General features: G+C 29.4%; 1 protein-coding gene across 1 annotated transcript; it reads right to left on the bottom strand.

Moving 5' to 3' along the window:
- Nucleotides 1-10,334: 10,334 nt before the first annotated feature.
- On the bottom strand, nt 10,335-12,391 carry LOC145635307 (transcription factor MYB102-like). Its single transcript, XM_081686587.1, has 3 exons — nt 12,090-12,391; nt 11,735-11,864; nt 10,335-11,493 (listed from the first exon to the last, which is right to left on the bottom strand). The coding sequence occupies exons 1-3, from the start codon at nt 12,220-12,222 to the stop codon at nt 10,575-10,577; spliced, it is 1,182 nt and encodes a 393-aa protein (XP_081542713.1). The 5' UTR covers nt 12,223-12,391; the 3' UTR covers nt 10,335-10,574.
- Between the last annotated feature and the right edge of the window lie 23 nt (nt 12,392-12,414).

The raw sequence follows: 12,414 nt of genomic DNA, 5'->3' as shown, positions 1-12,414 counted from the left end.
ACTGCTTAAGACAAATATTGAATTGACAAGAAACATAAAAGAATCGATGTAGTACGGTCGTATGGAGCATGCTACAAGTACTCCGTACTAGCTACTAGTTATTATGTTAATTAAACATATTGAGAAAAACTTGTGCTAAAATGGCCAAACATTATTACGTCAAAAAGTTACTTTTATTAGATAAAATTATCTAACCACTTTATGAATATACTTATTACGGAGTACATTAACTTTCACACTACAATTAATTCAAAACCGCGTACCAATCACTATGAGTATAGGGCTAATACTAACTTTTGTGACATATATAGGACCATAGCTAATAAATTAGATGACCAAGAACATGAACATATAGTAGCTAGCGTAATATTATTGTGAAATTATGATTTGTTTTGCGATTGCGTGCGTTTTAAGAAATTAATCAATGACTATATTTCCAGAAAAGATAATAGATGATGAAGCAAGGGTGGGAACTTGCCCTCGAAGTCACCCCTAAACTTCATTTATGAACTTAGGCTTGAAATATAGGAGTTGCTTCCACAAGAAAATTTGGACCCTTACGTATGTACGTAGTTGTTGAAAATTTGAACTAAAATATTTTGATGAAAATTTTACTTTTATTATTAGAAATTACGGAATTTTATTTCTTGATTTAATTAATTAATTAGTTCACACATGCACATACACATACACATACACATTCATTGACGATGTAATCGGTTAGCTAAGCTAGCTAACCTATAAGTTTTTAATATTCATTGAAACTTATTTTAGAGTATATTATACTCTGTAAAGATTAAATCACTTAATTATATGAAGTATATTGTACTTACCAATGGTCAATTTTGGATAGAGAAAACAAGACATTGGGAGCAATTGCCAAACTTAAATAGACAAAGTAGTAAATTTGAACAATTTAATCTGTGTATGGAAAGTGTTAAAAATCTTAATATGATGTGATTTGCTATCATATTTAAGTAAGTGTTATAAGGTCAGATAAAAAATAGTTTTTATTTTTTTATTTTTTTATTTTTTATTTTGACCTTTTATATTATTCATACCTCAAACTTAATCTTTTTTAATTTATAAACTTTCTGTATATAATTGCAAATTATAACTTATACTAGTATTATAATTAATATTTACTACGAGTACTTCGTTTTAGATTATTAATTCTGATAGATATTTTACGCCAAAGTCTTGCATTGATAAATGTGTTTAGTTACTTTTAAGGAAGTAAACTGAGATAATAGAGTAATGATATAAATTTAAATACTACCTCCGTTTCTTGTGCAACAAAGGAATATTTTATGTCTCATAAATAATACCCCTTTGTTACACATAATAAGAAACCTCCTAGTAGATAATATAAATATTTAGAAATTTTACCAATATAAATTTTTATCTATTACGGAGTAATATTTAATATGGATTAGTCAAGTTGTATGTCAGCAACTCAGCAAGTGTGTTCGATCAAACCATATCATAAGACGTAAAACAAAAACGGTTTTTTATGCCAGACACGAGAGTATACTAGAGTAATTATTCTCTCCGTGTTTTAATAAGTGTTACGCTTACCAAATCCGGTCGTATTATATTAAATGTTACACTTTTTTTTTTTTTTTTTTTTGCAAAAGAATATTTTAATATTATATCTCTCTCTTCTCATGGTCCCCACCTAAACTCATTACTACTTTTTTTTTATTATTATTATTTCATTTCTCTCATATTCATTACGGAGTACTCATACTTTTTAATAAACTATTAACTACACTATTGTTCTTTTACAATTTTTTAATACTCTAACTATCTCAATTAAATTGTCTAAAATTATACTACGTACTTCGTATGTTGGTTGAAATGTAACATTAATTAATAATTACAATACTGAGTAAATAAGATAAGTTGATAAGAAAAGAGTAATCAATCCTTAGCTGTGTACACTATCCTAGTGACACCTTGACCTTCTTTTTAATGAAAATGACATCTAATAAACGCAAGAAAAGGAGGCTAAGCAAAGCTAATCTAAAGCTAAGAGATCATATTCCACTTTGCAAAATATGGTCAAAATGAGACGCTGCTAGCCAACAAACTGAACAAAGAGAGATAGTTACTCTTTGATGACCTTTATTTATTTTATTTATTTTAATTATTATTATTTGGTGGTGCTTTTTTAGCCAAGTAAGATATTCCAGCTCACATAAATTAAAATGTGAGTAATAAGCCAACAAAAATATTGTATGCATGAAAAAAAGATGGGAATTTTGGAATTAAAATGTAGCAATTTAGTGCGTAACGAGCAACGACATTAATAACCTTTTTGGTCACATTTCAAAATTGGGCGGTCGAAAGAGAAACTTTGTTGATGTTCAAGATAGGGACACACTCACACACACATACACTACATATTGGGGGCATACTATTGAAACTAGTACCACTAGCTAGCTAGTTGAGTATCTTGAATACATTTGAAGTCGATCTATTCGTTTCATTACGGCGGTGTATTTTTTCAGCTGTAAGGCGCGTAGCAAGTTACTACTCGTACATTATTTATATGTATATTTTTGACTGTTTTAATTAGTATTAACACAAAATACATGACAACTAGTAAAAATCAAGAAAATCGGTCTACATGCATATATACTAATTAGGAAATTTAAAATTTTATAGAAAGAAAATGACTGTCACAATACCTATAAAATAAAAATCGAACCCAGTATAATGTATGTACTTAGGAGGTTAATCTTCCATTAAACTTGCATATTAAATCTAAACAATGTCTTATAATATTTTAAATGATGTATCATCACATTATAAATTTAATTTTATCTTTTCCATATGAATGGAGTTAATATTGATTTCTACTTTCTAGAAAAATTTATTCAAAAGGCAAATTGATAACATTTAGGGTTGTAGTAAAAAAAAGGTTTGTAACTTATGATTGTGTTCACAACATAAAACCAAATCTTATCAAAATTGGCAATTATTTCTCCTTATAGAAACATTTTCTAGAAAGTAAAATAGAAACATAAAAAAGGGAAGCACTACTAGAAACATGAAAAATAGAAACATAATAACACCAAGTAGTAGCCTTTTTATTTAATCATTATAAATGCAATTTTGGCGGGACCAATATAAATGAATAAATACTACTATAGCACTTTAGATGTCAATAAAGTGAAGGAACTCAAATGAAAGGGGAAAGAGTGTTTGTGTTATTCTTGAATGGTCGGTTAATAGTCAAAAGACTTGCGGAAGTATTTGTTTGAAGTTCGTGACTCATTTTATTAAGAAAAGAAAATCACAAGGATTTCCAATTTTATCCACTTTTTATTTAACTTTAGCTTCTTTGCTGTCCTTTCTTGACGTGCGTATGTCGTATGCCTTACGTACAATTATTATCAAGCATCCATTATCATTTTCTCCAACACCACTCGTAGGACTCGGTAGGAGCCCTTGGAAGACATAGGACATTATTTCCATATTACTATGCAATAATATTTATTCAATTTGAATTTTAAGTGTATGATTTTAGGTAAATTTAGTTGAATTTACATAAATTATAGGCTTTATTTTATTTTCTCTCTCTAAATAAGTGAATATAAAGTGAATGGAATAGAGTTTAACCCAAAATGTGCTTTGTATACTAGGGTCTGTTTTCATATGTTTATTTTCATTTCAGTTCAGTTTAGTTCCTAATTTTCTTCTCTTATAAAATGTTAGTTCAGTTCAGTTCAACTCAACTGAGTTCAGTTCAGTTCAGTTCAGTTCAGTTTAGCTGATTTCAATCTATTAGAACATGCCCTTAAATTAAAGAACATTATATGAAGTGAAATTAAACAAATCTATATTAAACTATATTTAATTTTCCCAATCCAAACATAAATTGAATAACTTTTTACCCAAATAGAATGAAACCTAGCAACCGTTTTCAATTATAAATATTTGAATTAAATTATTATTATTATACAAGTATATAATTGTTATATTTTTTCTTAAAATTCATCTATATTAAAAAAAAAAAAGAAAAAAATCAAGGAAAATAATCTAATTATATTAAACTCCTCATATTTCTATAAATTGTTATATATATAAAATCGTATTTAAACTTCTCATCTATATAATTGTTATATTTTCCTTAAAATTCATCTACATTATTTTTATCGTTTCTTAGCTTTTATACTTTGATTTTGATATTTTTATAAATTAATATATTTATTTGTCAACTCTACTTGCATTAATGAGTTGCTTGTTTTGTCACTAGTCTCACACTACTACCAATAATTTTCTTCCATTATTTCACCATTTTCAACCCATCATCAACTTCCCACTTCCGCATTTATGATCCAAGAAAAACATAAGAGTGGAAATGGAATAATGTTCTTTTTGTATCAATCTTATTGTTATTAGTCCATGAATGATTATTAATTTCATATATTATATTCAATATAATATCATTATTAATAAAATTTAATGGATGTAGAAATTGCTATAGGGCCAAAATTCGGGTCAATGTGATCCAATATGCAATCAAAACACGTAAATGAAGTCGACAGCTTTACATAGCGGGCCAATTGGGCCCCCTTATAATAACATTGAACAAATTTAATTGTTAATTTAGAACTTTGTAACAAAAATTTCAGGTCAAACTAGGATTAATGGGCCCACATGCTTTTATTGAGTCATGATTGCAAAGATGATTGATTAATCCAAAATCAAGAAGGTCAATTTGGTAATTTTATGTATGGTTTCTTGTACTGTATATGGCAGCATGGGTAAAATAGTTGCCACTTTATTTTAGAGGTAGCACGTTTGTGGGTCAAATACAGCTTTCAATATAAACAGTGCAACGCAAATAACAAATTATACTGTATGAAATTAAATTATGAGTTGGAATCCAATGATATAAATTTTGTTGGTAAAGTGTTGTAAAATATGTAACACTTTGATATGAAGTATGTAGTAAAATTTGATTTACATATATCTATCCATATCTTTATAACTTTAAAATCAACAAATATATATCGATCTAAAGATCTACTAGAAGTTATTTGATACTTTGAGTCAATAGAGAAAATGTGTATGGTACATATAAATACAGTAGTTAATTAAGAACAAATGGCACGTGTAATAGTAATAGATTAAGATTAAGACAATTTATGATATGCATGTGATAGTAATGTCCCCTAATTTTCCTACATAAATCATTTCATAACGTACGAGTCAATTTAATTATGAAAGTTAATTACCCTATATTATGTTGCATTAATTGTAAAATTAGGCTAGGCCATAACCTATCATAAGGTAGCACCTTAGTGATGACTTCTCACATAGAAAAATAAACTTAAAGTTCAAACTGACTATTCATTCTTAGAAAGGGACTCATACTATTAACTGTTAAGCATAACAGAGAGTGAGAGATACCTCAAATGATTAAAACATCCCTCCCGATTATGATGATCCTCGAATTAATTCTCATCATGTGCTTTTGTGACTCTCAGCTCTAAACATCAAAAAAAAAAAAAAAAAAACCTATTAAGCATACTCCGTAACATATATGTATACGATGACAACGTATAATACCCTTCTTTATAAAATGACCCCATAATTACAAGGGATTATTCAGTGGTGATAATTTTTTGTGTCATGCATGCAAATGATCATACAGTCTGTATTATACAAATTTATAAATAATGCAATTTAATAATCACAATTATATATGTAAGCAAGTAACACTAGAAAAATAAATTATGTAAGCAAGACATTCATTCGGCCTCCTTATTTATCGAGCCGAAATATACCAAAAGATATTGAGTAAATTTTATCATTCGTTCAAATCTTTTTTTTCTACATACTATGATTTTTTATGGATCCGAATTGAGCAAAATTATAACTTAAATTGTTCTAAGAACTAAATTATGTTACGGTAATTTAGTAATTAGAAAGTGTGTATGTCTTTGCAGCCAATAAGCCAAGAAAGTTGGATTAGCGCAGCCATGTATTGTATCCGTACAATTACAAAGTCAAAATTCAATAACAATCTTCCGCTTATTATTTCAACTATACAACAAATGAAGAGAGTCCAATCTTTTATATGTAGACTTTTAAGGTCTTTAACCAATAAAACAAAGTATATTATTTAGACATAACTCATAAGTAAATTTTAGAAAGACTAATTAGTATTTGGCATTTTTGGTTGAAATTTTACGTAGCATATATTTGACTCTTGTATAATTCGAATTGTTTTATGGATAATGATATAAGTAGCCATTAGGGTTATATATAAGCATTAAATATCTTTCCTAAAATGGAATTAAGTTGGGAATTCATGACAAAATCACGCAGATTGGTGTAACCTATTTTAGTTTATTATACATAGCCCTAAGAGCTGTGTTTATCATTTTTCTTGTTTTATTTGGATTTTAGTATGATCTTTTTGTGAAGCTAAGAGTTTAATTAAGTAATCTTAGTGGAATGAGTTGAGATTACATTGAATAGAGTAAGCTGGACGCAAGTTTGATTTTTCTGTAAGATTAAAAGGTAGTTTAAATTTAACTAGTACTTAATTATTTGTATTGATTAAATGCATGCAAATAATAAATCTATGTCGTGTATCTAAGTAGAAATTTAAGAAAGAAAGCATATTCTGATCGGATGCATACAAAGAACTTTCAATTGTAAAAGTGATTTATGGTTGATTAAGTGACAATTTTAAAAACAAAATACAATCTAAAATACGCTTAACAATGTTATCAAACAATGATAGTAGAAGTGAAATGATGAATTATATACGTAGTAATTTTGATAACTTTATGTAATGCAAGTATGTAGCTAGTAAACAATGAAGCTAAGGATAGTTTTGACAACTTTATGGTATACTTTGTATTATTATGAAATACATATAGTAGCTATTAAAATAACATTTCATCAAATTATATTTTAAATCCAAAATTAATACATAAAGTAAATTACAGTGAGTATTACTCCTGTAATTCACTAATTAATAGTACGGTATATGTTTTGCTATTGTAAATTTGTAATTAACTCCTACAATTTTAAAAGTACTCGGTAGTACTGTAATTAACCCGTGAATATTATTAAATGGCTAGTTTTCTACAAAAATAAATAAATAAATAAATTAATTAAAAACAGCAAAAAAAGAGCCTTAAAACTCCAGCACAAGACACACGCCACATCTTTAAATCCCAATAAAGTCAAAAACTTTTTTTTTAAATTTTTTTTTTTTGCCCCTTTAACAATTAAGAAAAAGTGGTCCAATAATAATAATTTGTCACCTCTTAACATAATACACGTGCCATTGCATTAGTCAAATAATTCACCTCCAATTGAGATAATCTTTTTTAAAGGGACAACAGACAAATTATTGTAGTACAAAAATTATATTATTTTAAACCATATATTATAAACTAATTAGGAGTATTATATTTTAATTTAATGCATAAGCGTGATTAGGCAGTAATTTCATAGGTGGTCGGACACGTGTCCTAATCACGTGCTGTCTCCAGCGAGGTCGCCGGGGACTCACTGTCGGTGTCCGTGAAACCTGTCGTATTTTATTACTATTATAATTCACTTATATAGCAAGGTGTACAAAGGAATTACTTTTGACTTGTGACTTAATACATATGGAGCAATGACTTCTTACTAGTTCTCACTAGTAGTATACTTGTATTCTTTAATTAATAAAGTTATACCACCTAGATATTTTTAGCCCTATAAGAAAAAATTTATTTGAAAAGAGAAATTTTTTTACCATGAATATTCATTGGTATATATATCCTTCATATATGTATAAAAAAAATATATTGTCTGCACATAATCTTGTATTGTAGATCTGTTTCTACTCTCTCAATGTTTTTTTTAAGTGTTACAATTTAACTAAACACGCATGTCGAGACACAACTTTGACTATTAATTAACCTAATTATATGTTAGTAAAGTTATTTTTAAAAAATATAATATTATGAAAGTATACATTATGAAGAATCCAACAATATATAATACAATAACATTTATTTATTTAAATTAGTGAAATAATTAAGTCAAAATCATTAAATTATATGAATAGTAAAAAAAGTCAAACTATATCACTTATCAAAACACAAATAGAGCATATTTGTTTAATTTTCTTTTAATATCTTTTATGATAGTAATATTCAAATAAGTACATTAAGAATTGTGTGAAAAGATAATGAGAACAACAAAAACAAATAAGGGAGCAAATGTTAACTAACACGATCACTATTATTCATTTCAATCGAGTCAAGAAATTCAAACGGTAAAAATAGTCAATGGTCATTATTAATGATTCTTTTCTTCAATATTACTCCCTAGCTAGAATTGTTTATGTCACTCAAAAAAAAAAAAAAAAAAAAGAGTTTATTTCACTACTTTCTTAAAAAATAATAAACGAAGCAAGAAAATGCATTGAAATATGACTCTTCCAGACTATTACTTATTTAGCTAATATATGTCGACAAAATTAGTTATTGTGATATATTAAACGCGGGTCTGGGCCGCACCCGCAAACCAAGAGAGAGAGAGTCCACTTCACAAGTCCAAAGAGATTCCATCCCAAAACCATATGGCAATAGGAGGAGTAGCCCCTTAGCCTTATAAAGTGTTTAATTCTCTCTTCTTCAACCAATGTGGGACACTTACATGTGGTGACACTTGAGAGGTTTTATTCTTCAACACTCCCCCTCACATGTAAGGTCCCTTTAACTCAAGGATCACTTGATCCAATTTAATTTGGCCCAAAATACTTAATGTCATTAAAGGTCCCAAACTTTGGGCCTGGCAATATATACTCAAACCATTAGAGGTCCCATACTGTGGGCCTGGCTCTGATACCATATTAAACGCGGGTCTGGGCCGCACCCGCAAACCAAGAGAGAGAGAGTCCACTTCACAAGTCCAAAGAGATTCCATCCCAAAACCATATGGCAATAGGAGGAGTAGCCCCTTAGCCTTATAAAGTGTTTAATTCTCTCTTCTTCAACCAATGTGGGACACTTACATGTGGTGACACTTGAGAGGTTTTATTCTTCAACATGATACTTGCTAGCTAAAACAAAATAACCATAAGCTTGTTTTACTAGCTAATTTAATTAATGAAGAAATGTGAGTTGTGGAACTTGATTCTTTATAGCTGTGGACTTGTGGTTTTGGGTTGGCTACATTATTGGACTAAAGTGTAAGTTGATTTGAAGTTAAATAGTCATTATTTGAATTATTTTTTTACTATTATATTGTTAGTCTTTGTAGAATATATATACATGGAGTAATTTGTTTTTTCAAAAATTTGGTACATACTGATAGAGTATATAACATATTCCTGGGCCTCAACTATCAGCTTAAGCTTTTGGTTGAGTTGGTCCTCTAACACATACATGAAGTATATCTTTTTTTTTATTATTATTTTTTTTATTATTATGTTTGAACTCGATTTTTCCAAAAAAAAAATTAAAGGAAAAAAGTCTTATACAATTTAAATTAAAGGCCTCAATTATTATATAGATTATAGATACAAGAAGAAAGATGACCAAAAATGATATGGACTTAACACTTGATTACAACAGCAATAATTCGCTATGATTAATTAATTATTACACGGATATTATTCATTATTCTACACTGAATTAAGGCAGATTTAAATAGGAAAAAAAAGAAAATTTTCAACAAAATAAATGAAAAAAAAGTGACCCTTTTTCATTCTGGCAGCGGTGTTTCCAATAATTATAAAGACATCATATACACTATTATGATTATTTAAAATATGAATCTTAGATATGTTCTTGCTTTTTATAGGTTGTTTGCCGTTAAAGAATACCATATTAGGTTTGCCAGCTGGGAATAAGACGACATTGATTTACGGAATCCATTAACTTTGTTTAATATAATAATTACTTAATTAATCGCATGGAACATTGCGTATTAATAATGCATGCCTAGAGTAACAATATACACGTACTCTGTATATTTTATGATGCCAGATGGGTTTGTAATTTCTTAAGTATGAGTAGTATCTAAGATATGAGATCGTATTAAGTCCCGATTATATCATTATTAGTTGAGAACTTGAGATTGTAGTAATCTCGAATACATCACAGTCATTTATAGTTTATAATTAGTACAAAATATTCATACGGAGTTTTAATTAATTAATTAAGGATGATTGACACAAAAAAGTCTGGGAAAGATGACACATCTCACATATTGTGACTAATTAATCAACATCATATATGTTAATTCAGTATCTAATTTCAAGAAAATGGTACTTGAGTTGTGGAAAAATAAAGCCACAAAGTAAATTAAGAGAAGAAACCATCGATATCAATTGCTATAAATCCAATCATGGGAACCTTCCAATGAAGGCAAAAACAAAGTGAGATATGATGGATATACTGAATTTTTATGCATTCATCAGCTGAAAATTACATAAAGTATAAAATTATACAGTATGTATACAATTAAAATAAACTTGTTAAACTAAATGAAAGAAAATCTATTTTTTTAAAAAATCCTATTTAAAAGAAAAATATATTACATGATCAGTTGGTTTGAGCTAACAAAAACTGATTTACATCAAGAAAATCAGGGATTTCAAACTTAATCATGTCACTGGAATAGCTTTCTGGTTCATCTTCTGTCCCGCTGCTGTTGACATATGTAGTTGAATTCGAACCCGAATTCAAATGTGTAGGACTTGAAGATGGAGTTGACATAACTGATGGTGCATAGCTCATGAAGTTTGAATGTGAACTTATGTTTGATTGAAAAGTCGAATTATCAGACAGTGAAGGGTCCATGAAAGTTTGATCAGAACCATAATAGCCGAAATTTATAGGTTGAATATTAACCAAGCCATCCGACATAGGCAAACCACTACTTTGCCACTGATCAAAGTTTTGTGCATCAAAGTTCGAAATACTTGTAGGATATTGTTCAAAATTAGGCTCCATCAATTGAGCTTCGTCGAAGTATGGTACACAAGGACGAGTAGCATCTATTGTTGTAATCGCGGTATTAGCAGTAGTAGCAGCAGTAGTCGTCATAGTAGTACAAGTTGGGAGAGGATTTTGAATTGGGGTTTGAATTTGACTAGTTTGTACCATTGGGTTAAAGTTATTTTGCATTTGGGCATTGCTAGTAAAATCATTGTTTCCTTGGTAATCTTGTAGGTTTTGGCGTTGATTTGAGAGAAGTGAGGTAGCTAGTTTTAGGAGGTCAGGGTTCACCATAGGTTGCATTCCAAGTAACCTAGACATGTTCATTTGGGATGATTGTGAAGTGTTGTTGTAAAAGGATGAGTTATTCAACAATGAAGAGAGGTCTAAGAGGTCGAGGCGAGGGCTGTGGGTCACGGGGTCGATTCCCATCCTTAGAAGCCTCTTCCTGATGTGGGTGTTCCAATAATTCTTGATTTCATTATCAGTTCGTCCTGGTAAGCGAGCTGCGATAGCCGACCATCTGATGACAGTCAAAGAAAGAAGCAAGATTAGACACAAGCTAAGAAAATCAAAAGTTTCATTGTAATGATTGTGACCTTAGTATAGATTTTTCCGTGCATGAATCTTATATCTACATCTCTACAGTGGTCCAAAGAAGAAATATTGGACATTTTTTTTGTAAAATCTTTTAGTACACTCATTTATGTTTTTTAGTGAGATAAGAAAGAAAAAAAAAAAAAAAAAAAAAAAAAAAGACTTACTTGTTCCCCAAAATGCTATGGAGCTGAATTATGGTCTCCTCTTCTTCAAAGGAAAATCTTCCTCTCTTGATGTCTGGTCGGAGATAGTTTGTCCACCGTAGACGACAGCTCTTCCCACATCTTTGAAGTCCTACACAATACGAACAAAAGTCCATTTTAGTTCATATGCATCAACACACATACCTAAAAACTTGTTGACACATATTTTAATTTTCAACATCATCTATACAATGTCTGCATCCCAAGAAGGGAGCTAACAACCCGAAGAACCAAGATAGCGATGATCCGTCTATTAGTTCAGCGGAATTACAATGGATACATAGTTAAAATGAAGAACGGAACAAATGAAACTTACCAGCATTCTTAGGAAGAGTTCGCCAATTGCCATAACCATGTTTTTGAATGTAATCAATAAGTTTTTGGTCTTCTTCAGGAGTCCAAGGACCTTTCTTCAAACCATTTTTATCACAACAAGGTGCTCTAACCATGATGAGAGATTAAGATTTAAGAGTATGTCCTTTAAAATTTAAGATTATAGTTTTGAAGTGTCCTAAAGATTAAGAACTTTTTTGTAGAGAGAGAAAATAGTAGGGAGTTTTTTTTCAGTTTTTGAGAGAAAAAAAAAATGTATGTTAAAGATGAAGCAAAAGTGTTGTAGGGTCCGTATGAGGAGTACAAGG

This window comes from Chenopodium album, chromosome 6 (assembly GCF_948465745.1).
Source record: "Chenopodium album chromosome 6, dcCheAlbu1.1, whole genome shotgun sequence".
NCBI lineage: Eukaryota > Viridiplantae > Streptophyta > Magnoliopsida > Caryophyllales > Amaranthaceae > Chenopodium > Chenopodium album.
The sequence above is the reverse complement of the archived record's forward strand: the minus strand, read 5'-3'. Positions and strand labels throughout refer to the sequence as shown.